The 25384-nt window shown below is 51.0% G+C and overlaps 1 protein-coding gene across 2 annotated transcripts in view; it reads right to left on the bottom strand.

Annotated features, from left to right (window-relative positions):
* Nucleotides 1-410: 410 nt before the first annotated feature.
* The window catches only part of LOC115933209 (ATP-binding cassette sub-family C member 6-like), a 47468-nt gene continuing 22494 nt past the window's right edge, over nucleotides 411-25384 (bottom strand). For both annotated transcript variants that reach the window (XM_063699515.1, XM_063699514.1), the window contains exons 10-21: nucleotides 24892-25053; nucleotides 19711-19803; nucleotides 17076-17279; nucleotides 15747-15890; nucleotides 14031-14118; nucleotides 11870-11945; nucleotides 9715-9841; nucleotides 9323-9499; nucleotides 5720-5887; nucleotides 4757-4931; nucleotides 3218-3293; nucleotides 411-715 (exon numbers count right to left, since the gene is read on the bottom strand). In XM_063699515.1, coding sequence (XP_063555585.1) covers nucleotides 505-715; nucleotides 3218-3293; nucleotides 4757-4931; nucleotides 5720-5887; nucleotides 9323-9499; nucleotides 9715-9841; nucleotides 11870-11945; nucleotides 14031-14118; nucleotides 15747-15890; nucleotides 17076-17279; nucleotides 19711-19803; nucleotides 24892-25053 — 1701 coding nt within the window. In that variant the 3' untranslated portion in view covers nucleotides 411-504. The remainder of the gene's footprint in view (nucleotides 716-3217; nucleotides 3294-4756; nucleotides 4932-5719; nucleotides 5888-9322; nucleotides 9500-9714; nucleotides 9842-11869; nucleotides 11946-14030; nucleotides 14119-15746; nucleotides 15891-17075; nucleotides 17280-19710; nucleotides 19804-24891; nucleotides 25054-25384) is intronic.

Here is a 25384-nt window from a genome sequence, read left to right as displayed (position 1 = left end):
CCCAGGTTGTGTCCCAGGCTAGCTATGAAAACACAAACAAGTCTCTTAACTCTTTAAGACTTCAGTTTCTTGACTGGGCACAGTGGCTCACACCTGTAACCCCAGCACTTTGGGAGGCAGAGGCCAGAGGATCACTTGAGCCCAGGAGTTCGAGACCAACCTGGGCAACATGGCAAAACCCATCTCTACTGAAAATACAAACATTAGCTGGGCATGGTGGCACACGCCTGTAGTCCCAGCTACTTGAGAGACTGAGGTAGGAGGATTGCTTGAGCCCAGGAGGTCGAGGCTGCAGCGAGCTATGATTACATCACTGTGGTCCAGCCTGGGTGAGTGAGCGAGCCACTTTCTCAAAATCAAAATAAAATAAATTTTAAAAGAATTCAGTTTCTTTATGTCTGAAATAGAGCTGTCATATCTATTTTTTAGGGTGGCTGTGAGGATTAAGAAAATGAACGTCTAGAATGCTACTGGCACATAGTAGGTGCTCAAGAAAGGTGAGTATCACTGCCAAGTGCTACATTGGGTGGGAGGACTTGGGCCCCTGGAGGTGGCAGCAGTGGGTGCGGAGGGGTGGGTGAAGCTGGTGGTTACCCTGCCGTATTGGATGCTGTCCTTTCCTGCTGGCCATCCTGCCCTGTCAGGGTCATCTAGAGGAACCTCTGTCTGGGCTTCTGAAGTGGTACGGTCCTTCTCAAGGACTGACTTGATGGACCTGTCATTTAGAGGAAATGAAGACAAAGTCAGTGTCTCTCCCAATGGTGGGGTGTATGTGCCTAACCCTCAGGCCCACTGACAGCCACTGAGCTCTGGGTACACTCTGTACTCATTCATTCATTCATTTATCTAACAGAATACTGACCAGATATCACACTTCCCTTCTTCCCATATGGTACCCAGCTAAATGCCATCTATTACCCCAGGGTCAAGCAAGCCCATTCTTCTGATGCCAATTCACAGGATGAACTTAACTTGCCCACCATTGGAACTCTGTTCTCAGAATTTTCTTTCTTTTTTTTTTTTTGAGATGGGGTCTTGCTACATTGCCCAGGTTGGTCTCAAACTCCTGAGCTCAAGCAATCCACCTGCCTCAGCCTCCCAAAGTGCTGGGATTACAGGCATGAGCCACCACGCCCAGCCTGTTCTCAGAATTTTTATTTTGGCTTAAGCTTTTGTGCAATTGTTTTGCTCCTACTGTATACCATCAGATTTGTCAGTCCAACTGGCAGAATATAAATTATGCACAATTCAGATGCTAAAGACTCTTTGAATGTTTTATCTGTGGATGAGTGGGCTGACTTAACCTCTGTGCCTCAGTTTCCTCAGCTGTAAAAATAGGAATATTATCTATCTATCCATCCATCCATTTATCCATTCATCTACATACCTGTATATCTACATATACATGTCTACCTACCTTCTATTAAATTAAGGTTAGCCCAAAGCTGCCTCCTTACATATTTTAAGTTTGGCCTAAAGGTTTTCCCTGTACATAGTGAACTGTAACCTAATTGGACTCAAACAGACTGCAACCTACTCCTGTGTCAATCACTGAGTTTCAGCCAATCAAAGGCAACCAACTGTTCAAACCATGTTCCAATAAAGCAAATGCTGAGCTGTAACCAATCTGGCTGTTTCTGTACCTCACTTCTGTTTTCTGTCCTTCACCTTCCTTTTTCTGTCTATTAATCTTTGACCCCGTGGCTGTACCAGAGCCTCTCTGGACGTATTCTGGTTCAGGAACTGCCCGATGTGCGGATCATTCTTTGCTTAGTTAACCTCTGTTAGCCAGGTGCAGTGGCTCACGCGTGTAATCCCAGCACTTTGGGAGGCTGAGGCAGGTGGAACACCTGAGGTCAGGAGTTTGAGACCATCCTGGACAACATGGCAAAACCCTGTCTCTACTAAAAATACAAAAATTAGCTGGGCCTGGTCACATGTGCCTGTAGTCCCAGCTACTCAAGAGACTGAGGCATGAGAATTGCTTGAACCTGGGAGACGGGGATTGCAGTGAGCCGAGATTGTGCCATTGCACTCCAGCCTGGGCGACAGAGCAAGATTCTGTCTCAAAAAAACCCCCCCACAAAAACAAAAAACCTCAGACACATTAAATTTGCTAGAGGTTAATTTGGCACAATCTCGGCTCACTGCAACCTCCGCCTCCGAGGTTCAAGCGATTCTCGTGCCTCAGCCTCTCGAGTAGCTGGGACTACAGGCACATGCCACCACGCCAGCTTTTTTTTTTTAATTTACTTATTTTTTATTTTTAGTAGAGACGGGTTCACCATGTTGGCCAGGCTGGTCTCGAACTCCGGACCACTAGTGATCCACCCGCTTCAGCTTCCCAAAGTGCTGGGATTACAGGTGTGAGCCACCGTGCCCAGCCTTAATGTGTCTACTGGTTTTCTTTTAACATGACTACCTATCCATCTGATCTTACTTCAGATTCTTGTGCGCTGTGAAGGTGGTGGGATTTCTCAGTGTGTGTGTGATTGAGAAGTGCCCTCAGGGTGGCTAGCTGGGATGGGGGTCAGCCCCAATGGTCCCCGGGGACTGAGGCCCCTCAAGATCGCTGCCGCCCACCACCCCTGTATAGCAGGCACTTAAGCTCAGGCCATCTGGTATCAGTGGCCTGTTGTTCTGCTTCCCAAGACCCCTCTCATTAAGAGGGGAGAGTATCAGGCAGCAGGTCCTTCTGCTGCAGACAGCTCCACAGTGAGCCCAGCTGTGTCCTGGCTGGAGGGAGCTGAGAAAAGAGGGGACCGGAGGCCTCCTCCTGGCCCCTTGCCCACGTGTTCTGGCCAGCGTCAAGTGATGCTGTGCATACAGACCCAAGCCCTGTGCGTAGCCAGCCTGTCAAAGCATAAGTGGCCGGGCCTGACATGGTGGTTTACAGCTATGGGGAGGAACCAGTCCTGCCCTATTGCAGCACTCAGACAACTCCAGCAAGCTGGCCTCGGCCCACTTGAAGACATCCATCAATTGGAAGGCATATTGTTCATTCCATGAACTGGACTTATGGGGGCCTAATCATCTTGGCTAACTGGACCAATTTTGGTAAATTATCCCTCAGCAGGGCACCATGGGGGGACTGCAGCAGGTTCTCTATCCATAATGGTTTTGGTTGCCCGCCTAACTGCCCGAGATGCGGGTGGTCCCTTCAGCTACTTCAGCTTCAGCCTGTGCCCTTCTGAGTGTGGCGCCATGGTGGACTCACCTCTCGCGTCTAAGCTCGGGCCTCCTGCCTGCAGAGGTGCCTCTGGGGTCCTTGGTGCTGGTCCCAGGTTCTGTTTCTGCAAGGTCAAGAGTCCTGTCACACAACACGGCCCAGACACCCACTTTGACACCCACTGACTATGTGGCCTTAACCGCTCTGACCATCCATTTCCCCTGATCTGGCTCCTGCCACCTCTCCAGCAACCTCTCTCAACACCCCACTCTGAGTTCTTCCAGGAACATCCTTCAGGCATTCACTCACTCATTCATTTCTTCAATCAGTGATAACTGAGCACCTACTATGAACTTGAGGTTGGAAAAACAGCATTTAACACTGTACAAAGTCAAGTTACCTCTGTTTCCCCCAACAGCCTTGCTCAAGCAGTTCCTTGTGTCTAGAATGCTCTTTTCTGGCTAACTCTCACCTACCCTCAGGTACCATCTCCCCTAGGAAGGACACCTCCCCACCACTATCCCCCAGGTGTGGCCAGTAACTGAAAGCAGATCTGTAGTAGTTTAACCACAGACCTGTAAGCAACAAATAACTGCTACTGTAAGCTGCTAAGATTTGGGGGGCTATTTGTTACACAGCATCATCACAGCAAAAGCTGACCAATACAAACAGGCAAGTTCTATCTTCAAGCTTCAGGACTGTGACATTGTGAATCAACACTTAAGGTTTTAACCAGGGTGGGCCAGTGCTAAGCAGATGTTCTCAGAAGAAGCAAAGCCTGAGATTGAGGGAGACCTGGATGTGAATCCTTGCTTTGTCGTGAAAGGATAGTATAGAGTGTAGCGATTAAAAAACACATTCTCTGGAATCAAGTTGCTTGGGTTCAAATTCCAGTGCTGCCACTTACAAGCCATGTAACCTGGGACTAGTTCCTTAACTTCTGGGCCTCAGTTTCCTCATCTGTGAAATGGAAATGATTCTAGTACCAGCCTCACAGGGGCATTATGTTGATTAAATGAGCTAACCTCTGTGATGTGCTGTTAGTTGCTACTTTTCAGTCATTGTGGGTGAGCTTGGCTTGGCAACTTTACTTCCAGAACCTTGCCATGTATCCAGCACACTGTTTTTTTGGATTATTAGAAACCCTAGCTAGCATGGTGTAGCTTTCTAGGCATCAAAGTCCTTCTTGGGCTGTCTCCATAGCAACTGCAAGCATAGACTCTGGAGCTGGACATACTCAAGTTCTAATCTTGTGACCTTGGGCAAGTGATTTAACTCTCTTTGCCTCAGTTTGCTCATCTGTAAAATGACAGCAATAACTTCACATGCCTCTGGGGGTACTGTGAGAATCAAATGAAATAGTGTATTTTTTACAGAAGCACTTAGCACAGCCCCTGGCTCATAGATGGTGTTATTGGCTATTCTTGGAGAAAGGTGACCTATTAAGAGAGCTGTCTGCTTCCAGGCCTAGGCCTGCAGACAGGGTGTGACCAGAGCACTCCATTCATGCCAGTAGGACCATTTGAGCCTTTTCCCCCAAGGGTGGCAGGAGCCAGGCATGGAGAATCAGCAAAGCCCACCTAGTACCTCCTTCTCCTATATCTCCTGGCTGTCTGGCTTGATCCAGAAGACACATGAGGGCCCCCTTCCTCTGCAGAAGCTCCTGGTAGGAACCCATCTCTGCGATGGCCCCATTTGCCAGCACTATGATCCAATCAGCCTGGGGCAGGATGTGGAGTGCGTGCGTCACGAGAATCCGTGTCTGGGCAGGGAAGGGGTAGAAGTTACACACATGTGGCCGGGTGCAGTGGCTCATGCCTGTAATCCCAACACTGGGAAGCCAAAGCATGTGGATCACTTGAGGCCAGAAGTTCGAGACCAACCTGGCTGACACAGCTAAGCCCTGTCTCTACTAAAAATACAAAAAATTAGCCGGGCGTGGTGGCGGGCACCTGTAGTCCCAGCTACTCGGGAGGCTGAGGCAGGAGAATGGCGTGAACCCGGGCGGCAGAGCTTCCAGTGAGCAGAGATCGCACCACTACCCTCCAGACTGAAAGACAGAGCGAGACTCCGTCTCAAAAAAAAAAGAAAAAAGAAAAAAGTTACACACATGTGCTTGGCCAGCCTCCTGAGCTGGGGGTTGGGGTGGGGGTATTGTCCCTGGACTCAGAGTGGGGACAGCTCCCCTTCTTGTGCTCCTGCCGCCTTTCTTGTAAACAGCATATCCAAATAGAGAAACAGAGGGGACTCCCTTAGCCTGCGTCTCAAAACAAGAAGACAAGGAGTACATCTGACCCTGGCCAATCATCCAAGGCAAAGCTGTAGTAGTTAAATCACAGATCCATAAGGAAGAAACACCTGCTGTTGTAAGCTGCTGGGATCTGGGGGTTGTTTGTTACATAGCATTGTCACAGCAAAAGCTGACCAATACAAAGAGGAAAATTGGACTCAAGTGGAAGGGGGAGGTGAGATAAACTTGGGTTAGGACTGGATGCTAAGTGCTTCCTCTGCCTTTGCCCTGTGCTGTCTGACACATGTTCCCAAACTTACTGTTCCCCGGAGTAGCCCACCAGGCCCAATGACCTGGTTGAAGACATGTTGGCCAACGTGGGCATCCAGGGCCGCCAGGGGGTCATCCAGCAGGTACACAGCTGCCTTTCTGTATACAGCCCGGGCCAGGCTCAGCCGCTGCTTCTGGCCTCCGGAGAGATTCATGCCCTGTGGCCACAAAAGGAACAGTGGCCTGAGTCAGCATCTACAGGGTGAAACTGGGGTGCCCAGGCTGCGGCAGGTCAGGGCACACCTGCCCATCAGGGTGAGGTACAGCGCAACATGCCTATTCCCTGGGGACAGGCCCAGCTTCCAAGGCACTCGCTCTCAAGCCAACAATGCCTCCATCCTTACCCGACCTCACTTCTCCACTTCCCAGGCACACTTCCTGGAGGAGTTACCTACACTTCCCAATCCACTCTGTCTCCTCCTGCTCACTCTCTGTATCCCTTTGAGTCCAACTCCTGTTCCCCTTTCTCCATTGAGACCACCATCCATTTCCCTGTTCCCTCATCCAGTGGCAGCTTTTCAGTCCTACTTTTTTATTTTAAATTTTAATTGTTTTCTTTTAGTTTTTATTGCTATGTAATAGGTGTAACTATTTGAGGGGCACAAGTGGTATTTGGATACCTATAGGGCAGTGGTCCCCAGCCTTTTTGGCACCAGGGACCAGTCTTGTAGAAGACAATTTTTCCATGGACCTGGGGGCAGGGGGATGGTCCGGGGGATGGTTTCAGGATGATTCAAGCACATTACGTTTATTGTGCACTTTTATTATTATTACTGTTGTTGTCGTTGTTATTATTGAGATGGAGTTTTGCTCTTGTCACCCAGGCTGGAGTGCAATGGCATGATCTTGACTCACTGCAACCTCTGCCTCCTGGGTTCAAGCAATTCTCCTGCCTCAGCCTCCTGAGTAGCTGGAATTACAGGCACCCACTACCACGCCTGGCTAGTTTCTGTATTTTTAGTAGAGATGGGGTTTCACCATGTTGGCCAGGCTGGTCTCGAACTCCTGCCCTCAGGTGATCCACCCACCTTGGCCTCCCAAAGTGCTGGGATTACAGGCGTGAGCCACTGCGCCCGGCCTACTTGTATTATTATTACATTGTAATATATAATGACTCACCATCATGCAGTATCAGTGGGAGCCCTGAGCCTGTTTTCCTGAAACTAGATAGTCCCTTCTGGGGATGATGGGAAGCAGTGACAGATCATCAGGCATTAGATTCTCATAAGATCCCTCACATGTGCAGTTTACAGTAGGGTTTGTGCTCCTATGAGAATCTAACGCTGCCACTGATCTGACAGGAGGTGGAGCTCAGGCGGTGATGGGAACAATAAGGAATGGCTGTAAATACAGATGAAACCTCACTCGCCTGCCCTCTGCCCACCTCCTGCTGTGCTGCCTGCCCAGTTCCTAACAGGCCACAGACTGGTGCTGATCCATGGCCCGGGGGTTGGGGACCCCTGCTGTAGACAATATGTAATGATCAAATCAGGGTAACTGAGATAGTCATCACCTCAAATATTCATCTTTTGTATTGGGAACACAACAATTCTTCTCTTCTAGCTATCTTGAAACATACAAGTAAATGATCATTAACTATAATTTCCCTTGTGTGCTATTGATTACTTTAACTTATTCCTTCTATCTAGGCCTTCTTGTCTTTCATTCATTCTTTTAGAACTTATTTTTATTTATTTTTGAGATGGAGTTCCACTCTGTCACCCAGGCTGGAGTGCAATGGCTTGATCTCGGCTCACTGCAACCTCTGCCTACTGGGTTCAAGCGATTCTCCTGCCTCAGCCTCCCAAGTAGCTGGGATTACAGGTACGCCACCATGCCCGGCTAATTTTTGTATTTTTAGTAGAGATGGGGCTTCACCATGTTGGCCAGGCTGGTCTCAAACTCCTGACCTCAAGCAACCCTCCCGCCTTGGCTTCCCAAAGTGCTGGGATTACAGGCATGAGCCACCGTACCCAGCCATTCATTCATTCTTACATTCAGTCATTCCACTAATAACTACTGCCTCGTTATCATAAACCGGGCATGGTTCTAGGCTCTGGGGAAACAGCAATGAGCAAAACAAAGTTGCTGCTCTCTTAGTGGATCCATCATTCTCATGAAGGGGACAGAGACAGGCAATCCATAAACAAGTAACACAGACAGCACATCAGGTGGAAAGTGCTATGAAGAATAAATACTAAAGCGGGGGAGCCAGGTGCGGTGGCTCACGCCTGTAATCCCAGCACTTTGGGAGGCGGAGCTGGGTGGATCACTTGAGGTTAGCAGTTCGAGACCAGCCTGGCCAACATGGTGAAACCCCATCTCTACTAAAAGTACAAAAAAAAATTAGCCAGTTGTGGTGGCACATGGCTGTAATTCTAGCTACTCATGAGGCTGAAGTGGGAGGATTGCTTCAACTACTCATGAGGTTGAGGTGGGAGGAATGCTTGAACTCAGGAGGTGGAGGTTACAGTGAGCCAAGATTGTGCCACTGCACTCCAGCCTGGGCAACAGAGCGAGACTCCGTCTCAGAAAAAAAAAAAAAAAAAAGAGAAGAAGCAGGTGCAGGTGTAGGGTGCACTAACATTAGCAGGGTGGCTGTGGTGGTAGATAAGGTGGTCAGGAAAGGCCTCTCTGTGAAGGTAATAGAAGTGAGGGATGAGCCCTGGGAACTCCTGGGGAGAGCTTTCCAGCAGAGGGAACAGCAGTGCAAAGGCCCTGGGGCCAGAGTGTGCTGTGGGGGATCAGGGAATATCACAGAGACTAAGGTGGCTGCAGTAAAGCTGAGAGATGATGATGGGAGATGGGGCTAATGGATACCAGAGCCAGGTCACAGGGACCTTGCCAGGGATTGTCATGACTTGGGCTTTGTCTCTGAGGTAAATGGGGAGATCACCTGAGGTCCGGAGTTTGAGACCAGCCTGGCCAACATGGTGAAACCCTGTCTCTACTAAAAATATAAAAATTAGCCAGGTGTGGTGGCATGAGCCTGTAATTCCAGCTACTCAGGAGGCTGAGGTGTGAGAATTCCTTGAACGTGGGAGGCGGAGGTTGCAGTGAGCCGAGATTGCATCACTGCATGCCAGCCTGTGCAACAGAGCAAGACTCTGTCTCCAAAACAAAACAAAAAACAAAACCACAAATGGTGGGCTGGATTTGGCTTGGGGTCACAGTTTGCCAACCCCTGCCCAATCCATAGCTCCAGATGCATATATCCTGTTTCTTGGACATCTCTGTCCAGACCCCTTGGTGAGGCCCAGAGAGGGGAAGCAATTACACCAACATTACTCAGCAAGGCAGGGCAGAGTAAGACAGGAGTCTAGGTCTTCTCACTCTCAGTTGTCAGAGAGCTCCTCACTGCCAATCCCTGCCACAACTCCCTGCCTCTCTCTTTGTGTCTATTTCTGCTTATCAATTAATGATTACGTATTGAGCACCTAGCATGTGCTTGACGCTGAGCTGAGCCCTTTTTCTCCGCTGCTTCCCTAACCATTCCTCCCATTTCTCCATCATACTGCCCATGATGAGTCGGGGACCCAAATGACTCCCAACTGCAATGTCTCCCTGTCCCAAAAAGACCCCCAAACTCTCACCTGCTCCCCAATTGAAGTGTGGACCCCCTCAGGGAAGCTGTCCACATCTGGCTGCAGGGCACAGGCTTCTAGAACTCTCTCCAGCCAGGGTGGGTCCAGCTCCTGCCCGAAGCACACATTCTCTACCACAGAGGTGTTCTGCACCCAGGCCTCCTGGGGCACGTAGGCCACAGCACCCTAAAACACAACTTACTTTGGTCACAGGAGGATGATGGGGACAGAGGTGGGATAGGTTTTGAGGAGCAGTGGGAGCTGGGCTCTCAGTGGTGGGTGAGAGGTGGAGAGAATGAGTGAAAGTGAACTTGGCTGGGATGGGGAGGGTGGGAAGGCAGCGAGGAAGTGGGACTTTCAGGATGGGGACATCCTAGCAGACAGGCTGGGGGTGGCCTCACCTCGATGCTCACGAACCCCTCCACCTTTGACAGCTCCCCAAGGAGGGCGGACAGCAGGGAGGACTTCCCTGCCCCCACTGGACCGACAACAGCCAGCAGACAGCCCTGGGGCACTGTGAGGTTTATTCTGGACACGCAAGAGGGGAGACATGACCTTGGTTAGGGTTCAGCCCGCCTCTGTGAGGAAGGATGAGCCCCAGACGGAGCTGAGCTTTCCTGCTCTGGGAGTCTCCAAGAGGACCTGTGGGGCTGTTCTTTTTCCCAGTCCTTGTCTAGCTATTTGAGGAACCATCCTGTGCACATCTGTGCATGTTCACACACACACACACACACAAAGCGTGCACACATGCATGCACATTTGCACACTCATACAAGCATGCTAGCGTGCAAAGCAACACAATGTGGGCACGCATCCACACACACACAAGTGCATGCACATACCCAATCAATCCATGCTCACACGCATACATGTGTGCACACATGCACACCACACACACACACACAGAGTTGACTCTAGCCTGAGGGTTTCACCAGCCTGGCCTCCTGCCTTGGCTCTTGCGATAAATAGGCTCTTTCCTCCCTCCCTCCCCCTACTCTTGGTCCCGCCCCACTCCTGTCCGTGTCCCGCAGCACATCCTCCACCCGATGACCAGAGGGATCTGTTAAAACCCAAGTCAGATCATGACACTTCCCAGCTAAACCCGCCAGCACTCCCATTTCACTCAGAGTCAGAGCTAAAGTCCTGACGATCAGGAATGACATCTCCCGCCTCCTTCCGCTCTGTGCCTCAGCTGCTCGGCCCTGGCCTTGCTGACCTCCTTGCTGTTTCTTGAACACGATAGGCCAGTGGTTCTCACCTGGGGGTGACTGCATTCCCCAGGAGTCATTTGGCAAGATCTAGAGATATTTTTGGATGTCACAACCAGTAGGGGGTGCTGCTGGCATCTAGTGGGTAGACATCGGGGGTCTGCTAAACAACCCACAATGCACACGACAGCCCCCGACAAAGAAGTTTCAGCCCAAAATATCAACCGTGCCGAGGTTGAGGAACCCAGGTCCAGGCACTCTCCTGCCCCAGGACCTTTGCTGATGCCATTCCCACCGCCTAGAAGGTTCTTCTCTCAGGCCGGGCACGGTGGCTCATGCCTGTAATCCCAGTCCTTTGGGAACTGAGGCAGGTGGATCACTTGAGGTCAGGAGTTGGAGACCAGCCTGACGAACATGGTAAAACCCATCTCTACTAAAAATACAAAAATTAGCTGGGTGTGGTAGCATGCGCCTGTAATCCCAGCTACTCGGGAGGCTGAGGCAGGAGAATTGCTTGAATCCGGAAGGTGGAGGTTGCAGTGAGCCAAGATCATGCCACTGCACTCCAGCCTGCGTGACAGAGCAAGACTCTGTTTCAAAAAAAAAAAAAAAAAAAAAGACAGCTCTTCTCCCAGACACTCCTTCCTTATGATCTCGGCTTGAATGCAAAGCCTTCCCTCGCTAGACATGCCATCGTACTCTGTTCCCTTGCTCTGGTTTTCTGTTTGGGCCTCACCTCTATCAGCATGTCACCCCAAGAGAGCAGGGCCCTTGTCTGTTTCCTTCGCCCTATCCCCAATACCTAGAACAGAGCGTGGCCCATACCTAGTGCTCTATCGATGAAGTGAGTGAATGACAACCAATACAAATACTACCTGGGGCATATTCCTTCTCTTCTTAGGGAGTTTCAGGGCTGGCTGAGATTTTTGGCCACAAAGACCAAGCGATAGAGTTGGAGACTATAGGTGATCATGACCTCGGACTGATACAGAAGGCACAAAAGTGAGCACAGCTGATAGGGCTGAACCTCGGGGCTCCTCTCGGCCAGCCCTCCCTTGGCATCGTCTTGGCCGGCCTGGGAGCACAGGGGTGTCTCCCCCTAATGGGGGAGGCTCAGATGCCCTGGTCCCCATCTGCAGGAGATACTGGTCTATGCTGTACAGGTCCCCAGCTTCAGGAGGTAGAGATGTATCCTGAGAACCTCCCCGGCAGAGCCCCAGCCCAGCCTAACCCACCCTCCAGTCCCAGGCTGGAAACCTACACCACCTCTCAGGTGGGAGGCAGCAGGAGCCCCACGCATCTTCTCCCTAAAAACATGAGGCTGGTTACTACGGGTGTCGTTCTGTACCTGTGGAGGCAGGGAGGGCTTTCCTGGGACCAGGCGAAGGTGGCACTGTGTATGGTGATGCAATCCTTCCCGGCAGCTGCAGGGCACAAGAGGCCATTTACAGGAGACCCCTGACCTGGCCGGCCTCTGCATCGGAGAGGCCCCCAGGCACCATCCCCCGCCCCCCCAGGGGCAGAGGCTGCAGGAAGAAATCTCTCCCACTGAACAAATTGCCCTGCTACTCACTGGCTTGTGTGTGACCCCGCAGGGTTCTTGTTCTGTCCGTGTCCCATGGCTACATAATCCAGGGGGAGGCAAACTGTGGCCCAGAGACCAAATCCTGCCTGCTGCCTTTTCTTATAAATAAAGTTTTATTGGAACACGGCCACATCCATTCATTTCTATATTTCATGCTTTGAGCAGTTGTGACAGAGACTGTGTGGCCCACAGGCCTAAAATATGCACAATCTGGTCATTTATGGAAAAAGTTAGTGAATTTCTGAAATAAATTATCATCAAATCCCAGCCTTCCCAGAGTGAAGGGGGTGTTATTAATTTCACTGTGGCCGGCACAGTGGCTCATGCCTGTAATCCCAGCACTTTAGGAAGCAGAAGTGGTAGGATCACTTGAGGTCAGGAGTTTGAGACCAGCCTGGCCAACATGGCAAAACCCTGCCTCTACCAAAAAATACAAAAATTAGCCAGGCGTGGTGGTGGGCGCCTGTAATCGCAGCTACTCGAGAGGCTAAGGCAGGAGAATTGTTTGAACCCAGGAGGCGGAGGTTGCAGTGAACCAAGATTGCACCACTGCACTCCAGCCTGGATGACAGAGTAAGACTGTGTCTCTAAAATAATACTACTACAAATAATAATTATTATTATTTCACTGTGATAACAAGTGTAATTAGATTAGTGGTTCTTGATCCTTAAGACGTAGTTAGAATCGCCTGAAAGATTTTCTAAAAATCAAAGCTCTCATGGCTTAGCCCAGATCAATTAAATTCATCCTCACAATTAGCTGCTATAATGATTAACATGCCCATTTTGGAGATGGGAACACGGAAGCTCAGAGAGATGATCTACTTGTCAGGATCACCCAGCTAGTCAGTGCTGGGGCTGGGATTTGGATCTAGGCAGTTGAATGCCACAGGCTCGGCTTCTTACCACTATGTGGGTGTTTTCCAGGTACACGGTTAGCCCAGGTTCTTCAGTGCAACAAGGGGGAGGGTGTCTTGGCCCGTGGCATAAAAGAAGGATGGGGTGGAGGGGGAAGCCCAGGTAACTTGAGCTTGGTAAGTCTCATCGTGCAATGGTGCTTGAAATGTTGCTATTTTCCAGCTTGATCAAAATGCTGTCATGCTTATTACCTGGGACTTTCTGCATGAGGACAAGGACCTGGTCTGTTAGAGCAGGAGTCCTCAACCCCCAGGCCATAGACTGGTACCAGTCTGCAGCCTCTTAGGAACTGGGCCATACAGCAGGAGGTGAGCGCAGGGCAGGTGAGCAGAGTGTCATCTGTGTTTACAGCCACTCCCCATCACTCCCATCACCGCCTGAGCTCCACCTCCTGCCAAATCAGCAGCAGCAATAGATTCTCATAGGAGCATGAACACTTGTGAACTGTGCATGTGAGGAATCTGGGTTGCGTGTTCCTTATAAGAATCTAATGCCTGATGATCTCTGTCTCCCATCACCAGCTTTGGGGCCATCTAGTTGCCGGAAAGCAAGCTCAGGGCTCCCACTGGTTCCACGTTATGGTGAGTTGTATAATTATTTCATTATATAGCACAATGTAATAATAATAAAGGGCACAATAAATGGAATGTGTTTGAATCACCCCAAAACCACGCGCCTCGCCCCGGTCCGTGGGAAAACTGTCTTCCACAAAACCAGTCCCTGGTGCCAAAAAGCTTGGGGACCACTGTGTTAGAGTGTTCCCTGTTGTACACCCAGGATGGTACAAAGTGGGCGCTCAGTGAGTGGTCGCTGAATGGCTAGCAGAAAGAAGAGCAGCACGGTGCCAGTTTCCAAGTGACACGCAGATGGCGTGATCTGCACGTGTCATCCATTGCCCGCAGCCTCCATCTCCCCCCAGTGCTGATGCTGGCTTGCCATTATGGGCCGGGGTGGCCCCCACATCCCCCTCCCCTCCCACACCCCTCCTGCCAGACTCAGCACTCACCGCTTCCAGAGGAACTTGAGTCTACGGCACCAGGGTCAACTTCTTCCAGGCAGAGGAAGGCGACCAGACGGTCAAAGGACACCCGGGCCTAGGAAAACCGAAGCCGCAGGTCACCCAGCAAGAAGAGCAAAGAACTCGGGTTTTGGGTGTCGGTGTCTCAAGATGTGTGGCAGCAGCTTCCTGTCTACCAAGCTCTGTGCATAGGAGGCGTGAGGACAAAGCTTTCTAGTTCATGGGAAACGATGCAGCCCGAGTGGTGACCTTGATGGTGGTGATCTCCCACCTCTGCGATCCTACAAATCAGTGACACCGAAGCAAGCCAGCTGCCATTCTGCAGACAAGATCTGGGAAGAGGATGGTGGCTTTTCCAATAAGGTTATCAAGCCATTATGTGGAACAATTTCAAATGTTGTCCACCTGGGGGCGCTCTCTCCCAGTTACAAACCCATCTTCGGGGAAGAAAGAGACCAGTCGTTAAAATAGAGATTAGGCCAGGTGCAGCGGCTCATGCCGGTAATCCCAGCACTTTGGGAAGCCAAGTGCAGGAGGATCACTTGAGGCCAGGAGTTGGAGACCTGGGGAACATAGCAAGACTCTTTGTTTCTACAAAAAATTTAAAAAATTAGCCGGATGTGGTGGCCCATGCCTGTAGTCCCAGCTACTCAGGAGGCTGGGAGGTAGAAGCATCACTTGAGTCCAGGAGTTTGAGCATGCAGTGAGCTGAGATCGTGCCACTGCACTCCAGCCTGGGTGACAGAGTGAGACACTGTCTCAATAAATAAATAAATTAAATAAATAAATAAATAAATAAATAAATAAATAAGGCGGCCGGGCGCGGTGGCTCATGCCTGTAATCCTAGCCCTTTGGGAGGCCGAGGCGGGTTTATTACATGAGGTCGGCAGTTCAAGACCAGCCTGGCCTGGCCAACATGGTGAAACCCTGTCTCTACTAAAAACACAATAAATAAATAAATAAATAAGACTGGGTGCAGTGGCTCATGTCTGTAATCAGCACTTTGGGAGGCCAAGGTGGGCAGATCACCTGAGGTCAGCAGTTCAAGACCTGCCTGGCCAACATGGTGAAATCTCATCTCTACTAAAAATACAAAAAAAAAAAAAAAAAAAAATTAGCTGGGCATGGTCGTGCATGCCTGTGGTCCCAGCTACTTGGCAGGCTGGGGCAGGAGAATCACTTGAATCTGCGAGGTAGATCTTGCAGTGAGCCGAGATTGCACCACTGCACTCCAGCCTGGGTGACAGAGTGAGACTCCATCTCAAATAAATAAATAAATAAAAATAAAAAATAAAAAACATGGAGATGGCTCAGGTATGCCGCCGTTTCTTGTTTTCATCATGCTGAAAGGACTAGAGATAGCAAAGGAAGAGAAACAAAATCGCTTTGTATAAAAAAGGAAACTGACATGATTGCTTGTATGTGGAATTGCTGGGCAGATGGACAAGTATGCATGTTCTGAGGGTGTGTGTGGAAAGGTCTGCACATTGCCCTCCACAGGCTGACCCCTTCCACATGTATTTGCTGTACTCTCTGCCCGCCTCTGTTCTTGCCCCTACCCGCCTCTTTTCCAGCTCCACACCATCCCTCTCCCTCCCACTCTGTCTTCCCTCTCCTCTGCAAATGGCAGGGGTAGGGAAGCTGGAGCCAGGTGTAGCCCACGCACTCTCCCAGGATGGCTCCAGCCCTTGCACCCACCTCACCTGGACGAGGGAGTGGATGGAGAAGGGCAGGAAAGCCTGGGCCTTGTTGAGGATGTTGAGAACTGTGAGAGTCACAAAGGCTTTCTCTGCATCCATAGCATTCTCGGCCACCAGAGTGTGGACAGCAAACACCACCAGTGCGACCTGGGGGGTGGGGGGGACACGTGGGGCAACAGTGAGACACGCAAGCATGGATAGGGCAGCCTGGGCAAGCTGTGGTGCCTGCACGGTCCATGTGGCCCACCCGCCATGTCCGCATGTGCTTCCCTCCGTAGATCCCACTCCCAGTCCTGCTAACACATGTCCTCTCCGCAGTCATAAGCTACATAAGGCTCTCTCTAAAGACAGAGCGCATTGCTAATGGTGATGAGTGCGCAGCCCCACGGCTCTAGGCGTCACTAGAACCTAGGGGAGAACCTAATGCCTCTAGGTTCCAGGCATCGGGGGACAGCAGAGTTTTTGATCTTGGTAGCCCTGTTGTTCTAGACGTGGTGGAACTTGTGATTCTAGAGTCCCTTGGAAGACGACTCTAAAGTTGCAGGCAGGAGCAGCACTTGAGGGCTCTAGGTGTTGGTGCCATTTGTGGTGCTTTTTTTTTTTTGAGATGAAGTCTTGCTCTGTCGCCCAGGCTGGAGTACAGTGGCATGATCTCGGCTCACTGCAACCTCTGCCTCCTGGGTTCAAGTGATTCTCCTGCCTCAGACTCCCAAGTAGCTGGGATTACAGGCGCCCGCCACTGCAACCAGCTGGTTTTTGTATTTTTAGTAGAGACAGGGTTTCACCATGTTGGCCAGGCTGGTCTTGAACTCCTGACCTCAGGTGATCCACCCACCTCGGCCTCCCAAAGTATTGGGACGACAGGCATGAGCCACCACACCCAGCCTATGTATCAAATTTTTTAAAACTGTGGTTTAGGAAGGTTGTTCTGACAGCAATATGAAATAAATTACAGAATGGCAGGACAAGGATCACGTCCAGTGACGGGGTGGCTATGGACATCTGCTGGCCAGGATCAGGGAAGTCACTCTGACCCAGGATTCTACCTCTGCCACCCCCCTGCATCTGTACCCTCCTCCCCACATTGGTAGAAGCCTGGAACTCTCTCTGAGAGTTCAGCAGACTTTATCAGCCACTGCCACCTTTGCTAGAATAATATGATTAATTAGTTCTTGTAGAAGACAGCAGGGACCCAGAGAGAACAGGATCCAGAATGAGTGGGTTTTGATGGACAGGGTGGTAGGATCTGGGGGGCTCCACCTACCTCACCCTGCCCCGACCCCCGCACTCCTTCCCCAGTGCTGCTCAGCATAGAGACTAGAGTGACGTCACCAGAAATGTAGACACTTGGAAGGACACCAGCGACACAGAGAAGAGGAGGCCGGAGGTCCGCAAGGCGCCCAGCTCCTGGCCTCGGATGCCCAGGACTCTGTCCAGAAAGGCTCCCTCCCAGCCATGGAACTTGATGGTCTTCGAGTTCCTGAGGATAGAGCTGGTGAGCCGTGCCCGTGAGTCCTTCTGCCTCATTTGCTCCTCCTGGGATCGGAGGGAAAAAGAGAGATGAAGACAGGGACAGTTGAGAATTCTTCCCTGCGCCCTGACAGCCACCCTTCAGCAAATCCCATTCATCTCACCAAACTGCGTCCCAAACCTGTCTGCCTCTCAGCATCTCTGACCCTCACTCCTGGTCCAACCACCATCATCCTGTACCTGGACTTCGGCAGGAGTGCCCCTGGGACAATGTGCCCCACGGAGGAAGCCTCTGATGCCCGGAGAACAGAGGCAGCCTGAGCCCACCTGGGTATGACACCATCAGGAAGGCTACCTGGAGGTGGTTGATGCCTGAGCTACGTCTTTTTTTTTTTTTTTACCTTTTACATTTTTTGTGGAGTTGGGGTCTCGCTATGTTGCCCAGGTTGGCCTCGAGCTCCTGGGCTCAAGTGATCCTCTGCCCTCAGCCTCCTAAAATGCTGGGATTACAGCCTGAGCTAAATCTTAAATGACCAGGAAGTGCGTGCTGAGCAGGCAGAGGATGGGGGGATGGAGCTGGAGAAGAGGGAGGGGAGGGGCTTGAGATGGGGGTGGGGGGTGGGGGCTGGGGGGTAGGGGGGTGGCGGGGGCAGCTAAAACCCAGGCATAGGGAATAGCATGACTCAGAGGACACTCAGTGTGACCAGAGGAGCGTATGGGCAGGGTCACTTGGCACTTTAAAGTCAGGCAGAGGAATTCAGGGTCTCCTGTGCTTCACCATGGGGCGGGGGGCATCATCAGAGGGGCAGCTGCCTGGAGAAGGTTTTACTTTTTGAGACCGAGTCTTCCTCTGTCGCCCAGGCTGGAGTGCAGTGGTGCGGTCTCGGCTCACTGTAACCTCCGCCTCCTGGGTTCAAGCGATTCTCCTGCCTGAGCCTCCCGAGTAGCTGGGATTACAGGCGCCCGCCACCACGCCCGGCTAAATTTTGTATTTTTGGTGGAGGCAGGGTTATGCCATGTTGGCCAGGCTGGTTTTGAACTCCTGACCTCAGGTGATCTGCCTGCCTCGGCCTCCCAAAGTGCTGGGATTACAGGTGTCAGCCACTGTGCTCGGCCTAGAATGTTTTAGAGGAGTCCACACAGGAGGCTGGAGAAACAGCCCAGGTGACAGACGGACACTGGGACAGCTGGGCCAAGAGAGGAAATAAGTTCCTTCCCTCCATCCCCCATCTCTCCCTCTCTGTTTCCCGCCTTTTCTTTCCTTCCTTCCCTATCTCCTTTCTTCCTCTTTCCTTTGCTTTCTGCCCTCTTTCCTTTTATTTCCTTCCCTCCCTCCCCCCTTTCTTCCTTCTCTCCCTCATTCCTTCTCTTCCTCCAATTCTTTCCTTCCCTCCTTCCCTCTGTCCTTCCTCCCCTTTCCTATCTTTCCTTCCCTCCCTCCTTTTCTCTCCTTCCCCTCCCTCCTTCCTCTCCTCCTTTCCTTCTTCCCTCCCTCCTTTCTTCCATAGTTCACAAACACTTACTGAGAACCTTCTGCCTGCCAAGCACTAACTAGATGCCGAGTTGGCCACAGTCAGTGGCCTGTGCTGTTGCAAAGCTTCCAGTTAAGGAGAACAAGGCAATCAACCCTGCCGGGTGCTTCCTGTAGGACCCTGTAGGATGTGGGAAGTGCTACGGGGGGAGAAAAGCAAAAACAATCCCAGGGCAGGCAAAGGAGAGGCTGCTGCTGGGAGGAGAGGGATGGACATGCCGTTTCCTTGCTGGAGGGTGGTGAGGGAAGCCGCCCTGACTGCAGGGAGGTGACAGAGGGTCTTCGGGAGTGAGGGTGATCCAGGCGGAGGGAACAGCTAAAGCGAAGGCCTGCAGGGATGTGTGAGATCGGGCACGTTTGAGGATGGGAGATGTGTGGGGAAAGGCAGGGAAGGAGGGGAGACGGGTAGAAGGTGAGGTTGGAAGCAATAAGGCCAGCTCAGGGCGGGCCTGGTGGGCCACTGTGGGGTGTTTGGCTCAGTCTGAGGAAAATGGGGCCGCCGTGGGTCTGAGTAGAGGAGGGGTACAACGTATTTGGTTTGCATAGGTCTCCTCTGGCTGGGAGTGGAGAGAGGCTGAGGGCAGAAGCGGGGAGTGAGCCAGGGGCTTGCTGCTGTGACCTGGGTTAGAGATCATGGGGTTTGGAGAACCTATGCTGGGAAGTGTGACATTTTGGATGCATTTTGAAGGTGATGCCAAGCAAATCTGCTGACAGATGGGATGTGAGAGAAAAAGGCATTGAACTGACCCAGGGCCTGTGGCCTGAACATTGGAGGGACGGAGCCACTGTCCATTGAGACGGTAGGGGGAGGGGGTGCAGGTCTGAGTGATGGGCAGCTCACAGACGACAAGAACAAAGCCAGACCCGTGGGCTCGCACTCAGCTCTCCCCTCCCCATCTCCCACACCAGGACCTGTGGCTTCCTCCCTGCTTCCTGCCTGGTCCGTCCCTTTCCCAAAAGCCAAACCTGATGGTGGTTCCTTTTCTTGGTGATGAAGAAATTCAGAGGGAGGAGGCTCAGGAAGACAGCGATGGCAGTGAGGGCGGAGGGCCCCAGGAGCTGGGCACAGAAGGGGCAGGATGTCAGGAGATCCCGAGGAGCCCAGCTCTCAGAGGCACGTGAACCAGAGCAACTCCATCTTGAATAGGGGCTGGGTAAAATGAGGCTGAGACCTACTGGGCTGCATTCCCAGACGGTTAAGGTATTGTAAGTCACAGGATGAGATAGGACGTCGGCACAAGATACAGGTCACAAAGACCTTCCTGATAAAACAGGTTGCAGTAAAGAAGGCGGCCAAATCCCACCAAAACCAAGATGGCTACGAGAGTGACCTCCCGTCATCCTCACTGCTACACTCCACCAGCGCCATGACAGTTTACAAATGCCATGGCAACATCAGGAAGTTACCCTATATGGTCTAAGAAGGAAAGGCATGAATAATCCACCCCTTGTTTAGCATATCATCAAGAAATAACCATAAAAATGGGCAACCAGCAGCCCTCTGGGTTGCTCTCTCTATGGAGTAGCCATTCTTTTAGATCTTTACTTTACTAAAACACTTGCTTTTGGCCGGGCACGGTGGATCATGCCTGTAATCCCAGCACTTTGGGAGGCCGGAGGCGGGCGGATCACCTGAGGTCAGGAGTTCGAGACCAGCCTGGCCAACATAGTGAAACACAGTCTCTACTAAAAATATAAAAACTAGCCAGGTGTGGTGGTGGGCACCTGTGATCCCAGCTACTCGAGAGGCTGAGGCAGGAGAATAGCTTGAACCCGGGAGGCGGAGCTTACAGTGAGCCACGATCGCACCACTGCACTCCAGCCTGGGCGGCAGAGTGAGACTCCATCTCAAAAAACAAACAAACACTTGCTTTCACTTTATGGACTCGCCCTGAATTCTTTCTTGCATGAGATCCAAGAACCCTCTCTTGGGATCTGGATCAGGACCCCTTTTCTGTAACACAGCTGCAGATCCCAAAGGTGGTCAGACTTGGGTCCTAAGATGGGGATGTCAGGGAATCTGATAAGGGCAGCCACCAGGTCCCAGGGATCTGTGCTCATGGGGGTCTGCTGTGTCAGGAGATGCCTGCTGAAGGTGGGGTCCTTCAATGTCAGGGAGGGAAAGAGCCCTCTTACACGATAGGGAGAGAGTTATATTCAAGACAGATTGTGCACACACACGAGTGGGACTGGGGGGTGTTCCCAGCCACAACAGTAAAGTTGAGACCTATGGAATCAGGACCTGGTTCAAATCCTGACCCTGAGAGTTTTGAGTGTGGCCTTGGGGCAAGTCACCTCCCTCAGGTGCAATTCTCTTGTCTGCAAAATGGGAATAGAGTTGTTCTCATTTGGCATTTTCTCTTATTGCGTTTAATTATTTTCCTAATCTTCATTTCATCCCTCGCAAGGGTTGTCAGATTTAGTAAATCATCATACAGAATGCCCAGTTACATTTGAAGATAAAGAGTGAATAAGGTTTTAGTCTAAGTCTCGTGAAATATTTGGGACATACACTGAGAAATTCTTCCGTTTGTCTGAAACTCACACTTCACCGAATGTCCTGTGTTTTCTCTGGCAACCCTGCTCCCCCACCAACGTGGTGATTTTGGGATAGTTATCTTCCCCCTCTCAGCTTTGGTTTCTATATCTGGAAAATGTGGAAGTGGGGGGTAGAATAAATGATTTTTAAGTTGCTGTGACTTTCTGAGATTTCTTCACAGGTTATTTGGACCCATTCTCTTGACAAGCCCACCCCAACTCCAGTCTGTGTGCCTCAGTTTCCCCTCTCATTCCTTAGGAACATTACGTTTATTTATTTATTTATTTATTTATTTTGAGATGGATTCTTGTTCTGTGACCCAGGCTGGAGTGCAGTCTCATGATCTTGGCTCACTGCAACCTCCGCTTCCCAAGCGATTCTCCTGTCTCAGCCTCCTGAGTAGCTGGGATTACAGGCGTGTGTCACTCGGCTAATTTTTGTATTTTTAGTAGAGACGGGGTTTCGCCACGTTGCCCAGGCTGGTCTCGAACTCCTGGCCTCAAGTGATCCACCCGCCTCAGCCTCCCAAAGTGCTGATATTACAGGTTTGAGCCACCCCACCTGGCCTGGGAACACTATTTTCTAACCTTGGGCCAGTTTGTTTCATTTATGGGGCAATGGCGCTACCTAGTGGCTCAATGGAGAAGTGCCCAGAGGGTAAACACCAGCCCACAGCAGGGCTTGGAAAAACACTCAAGGAATGTGAGCAGAAGATGAACATCTCTGTCTGGGGGAAAAATGGTATCATTAAACTGTAGCAACCTCAGTGTCCACTCCTCCTTCACCAAGACCTCACGGTGATGTTAGGAACTGTCTACCAAGAGGCAGGAAAAGTACACAAGCGAAGTAACATGGTGCATTCTCTATGGATACCTTGTTGGTCTCATCTAATTTTTTTGTTTTTTTTAGAAGGAGTCTCGCTCTGTCGCCCAGGCTGCAGTGCAGTGATGTGATCTCAGCTCACTGCAACCTCCACCTCCCGGGTTCAAGTGATTCTCCTGCCTCAGCCTCCCTAGTAGCTGGGATTACAGGCACATGCCACCATGCCCGGCTAATTTTTATATTTTCAGTAGAGACAGGGTTTTGCCATGTTGGCCAGGCTGGTCTTGAACTCCTGACCTCAAGTGTTCTGCCGGCCTTGACCTCCCAAAGTGCTGGGATTACAGGCGTGAGCCACCGTGCCCCGCCTGGTCTCATCTGATTTTTAGCAACGGTGGGGTCAACGTGATCAATTGCCCTGAATTTTCCAGTTCTCCCTCTCTCCCTCTCTTTCTTCCTAATGATGACATTTATGTACTGCACATCAAGCCCTGTCTGAGTGCCTTATGTTGTAATTGCTAAGCACCTGCCTATTGTTTGCAAGGCCCTGGAATACAAGGTGAAGACACTGGAAAAGGTCCTGGCCCCTAGCCCTAGCAAAAACAATCATATGCATGAGCATTCGAGGTTTTTTTGGAATATTCAGCAATTACAATCAAAATGCCATTAACAGTTTTTACAAGGCCAGGCACAGTGGCTCATGCCCGTAATCCCAGCACTTTGGGAGGTCAAGGCTGGCAGATCATCTGAGGTCAGGAGTTCAGGACCAGCCCAGCCAACATGGTGAAACCCAGTCTCTACTAAAAATACAAAAATTAGCCAGATGTCATGGTGCACGCTTGTAATCCCAGCTACTCAGGAGGCTGAGGCTGGAGAATTGCTTGAACCTGGGAGGTGGAGGTTGCAGTGAGCCGAAGTTGTGCCATTGCACCAAAGCCTGGGCAACACAGTGAGACTCTGTCTCAAAAAAAAAAAAAAAATCAGAAGGATACTATTTCATGACATATGAAAATGACATGCAGTTCAAATGTCAGCAGCCATAAATAGAGTTTTATTGGAGGAATACCATGCCTGTTTGCTTAGTATGGTCTACAGCCACTTCTGCACTCCAAGGGCAGAGGTGAATATTTGCAGGAGAGATGGTGTGGCCTCCAGTGTAAAAAGCATCTACTGTCTTATCCTTTATGGAAAAGTAACTAATGATAATATTACAAATACCTACAGGGTGCAGTTGTGTGCCCGGCACCCTTTTAAGTGCTTTCTACATATGGACTCGTTTAATGCCTCAGCCCCTCTGGGGCAGGAGTGCTACTGGTAATTATGATCCTCACGTTGGAGACAAGAACAGGAGGCACAGAGAGAGCAGGTTCCTTGCACACGGATTCACAACTGGTAAGTGGTCAGAAGGAGGATGTGAGCCTAGGCAGTTCCCGATACAGAGTCTAATTTTATTTTTATTTTTATTTATTTGTTGGAGACAGAGTCTCACTCTGTCACCCAGGCTGGAGTGCAGTGGCATTATCTCAGCTCACTGCAACTTCCACCTCCAAGGCTCAAGCGATTCTCCTGCCTCAGCCTCCTGAGTGGATGGGGTTATAGGCACCCACCACTATGCCCGGCTAATTTTTGTATCTTTCAGTAGAGACGGGGTTGGCCAGGCTGGTCTGGAACTCCTGGCCTCAAGTGATCCACCCACCTCAGCCCCCCAAATTGCTGAGATTATAGGCATGAGCCACTGTGCCTGGCCCAGAGTCTGATTTTAATTAAAAAAAAGAAAATCCTATACCACAACATTAAAGGAATGAAGTTGGAAAGTAAATGTTTTGTTTGTTTTGTTTGGTTGTTTCCTGATGGCTACTTTGTGTTTTTTGAGCACTAAGTAGCAATTTTTTCCCCCTAAAATGTTCTCCTCTTGTGTTTTGTGGACAGTGGCTATGGTGGTGCCCCAGGGTTACTGGTAACTTCAAAACATGGTTAACTTGCCTACTGGGTACCCTAATAGCACATGGGGAAGTATCAATGTCATCATCATCATCATCATCATCATCATTCTACAGAGGAAACTGAGGCCCAGAGAGGGTGAACTTCCTGCCCAAGGCCAAGTGAAGGTCATCCTTATTGAGGACTTTTCCCATTATATCAGACAATAGTAGGCAAATGGAGACAGGATTGGAGGAGGAGGAGAAGGAGGAGACGGGGGTGGAAGGGGAGGAGAAAAAGGAGGAGAGGAAGAAGAAAGGGAAGAGAAGGAGAGGGAAGAGGAGAGGGAAGAGAGGGAGGATGGTAGAGGAGAAGAGGGGAGAAGGGAAGAAGTGGGAGGGAAGATGACAGGGAGCAGAAAGGAAGAAGAAGGTGGAGCAGGAGAGAGGAAGAGGAGGAGGAGGGGGAAGGAGGAAAAGGAAGGGGTGCAGGAAGAGGAGGGGGTGCGTGGGCAGAAGGTGGGAGAGATGCAGGAGGAGGGAGGGTGCAGGGAGGGGTGCAAGAGGAGGGGGGCAGGAGGAGGAGGCTGGGGCAGGGGGAGAGGGGAGGAAGCCTTATAAGCTTCTATACCAGGAATGGAATCCAGGATGATGAAGGCAGAACAAGGGTAAAACCTTTCATGTGCCTCTCTGACACCAACCTGGTTCTCCCACAGCCTCAAACTTGCCCTAACCCTGGGGTCACAGCGGACCTCTTCCAGCCTCTTGAATGCTAAGTCAGGAGGAGGAAGGGTGGGAGGGGGAAGGAGGAGGGGGAGAAGGAGGGGGTGGGGGACTCCGTTCAAATCCCGTCTTCCTCCTCTCGCATACCTGCCAGAGATAGACGAAGCAGACCACGATCCAGACGAGAGGCAGCCACAGCCCGTTGAGGTAGAGGACGCTCTCGGTCAGCCGCTGCACGTCCACGGACACCAGGTTGACCACATCACCCACCGCACTGGCCTTTCTGGAGCCACTGGACAGAGCCAGGACCTGGTGGGTGGGCAGAAGGAGAGAAGTAAAGTGGGGAGGCCGGGGCAGAGGGATGCCCCAGGTGGCTTCTCCACCCACTGAGCCCCACTTCACGCGTCTGTGAGGTGGGTGAGTAAAGTCTCTTAGGCCAACCTCTCAGGGCTCTTTGAGGATCCACAGAGATGACAAAAATGAAAATCCTCCAAGATCCCTAAAGCACGGGAGGCATAATAATGAATAACATGCACGAAAACACCAGATTAACACAGATAACGGTGGTCATCTGCCCAGTGCTCACCGTGTCGCAGGCACTGTGCTAAATGAACAGCCTTATCCTTTCCCGGGGTGCTCA

The sequence above is a fragment of the Gorilla gorilla genome, chromosome 18 (assembly GCF_029281585.2).
Source record: "Gorilla gorilla gorilla isolate KB3781 chromosome 18, NHGRI_mGorGor1-v2.1_pri, whole genome shotgun sequence".
NCBI lineage: Eukaryota > Metazoa > Chordata > Mammalia > Primates > Hominidae > Gorilla > Gorilla gorilla.
Note: the sequence above shows the minus strand (reverse complement) of the source record. Positions and strands in the feature narration are given on the sequence as shown.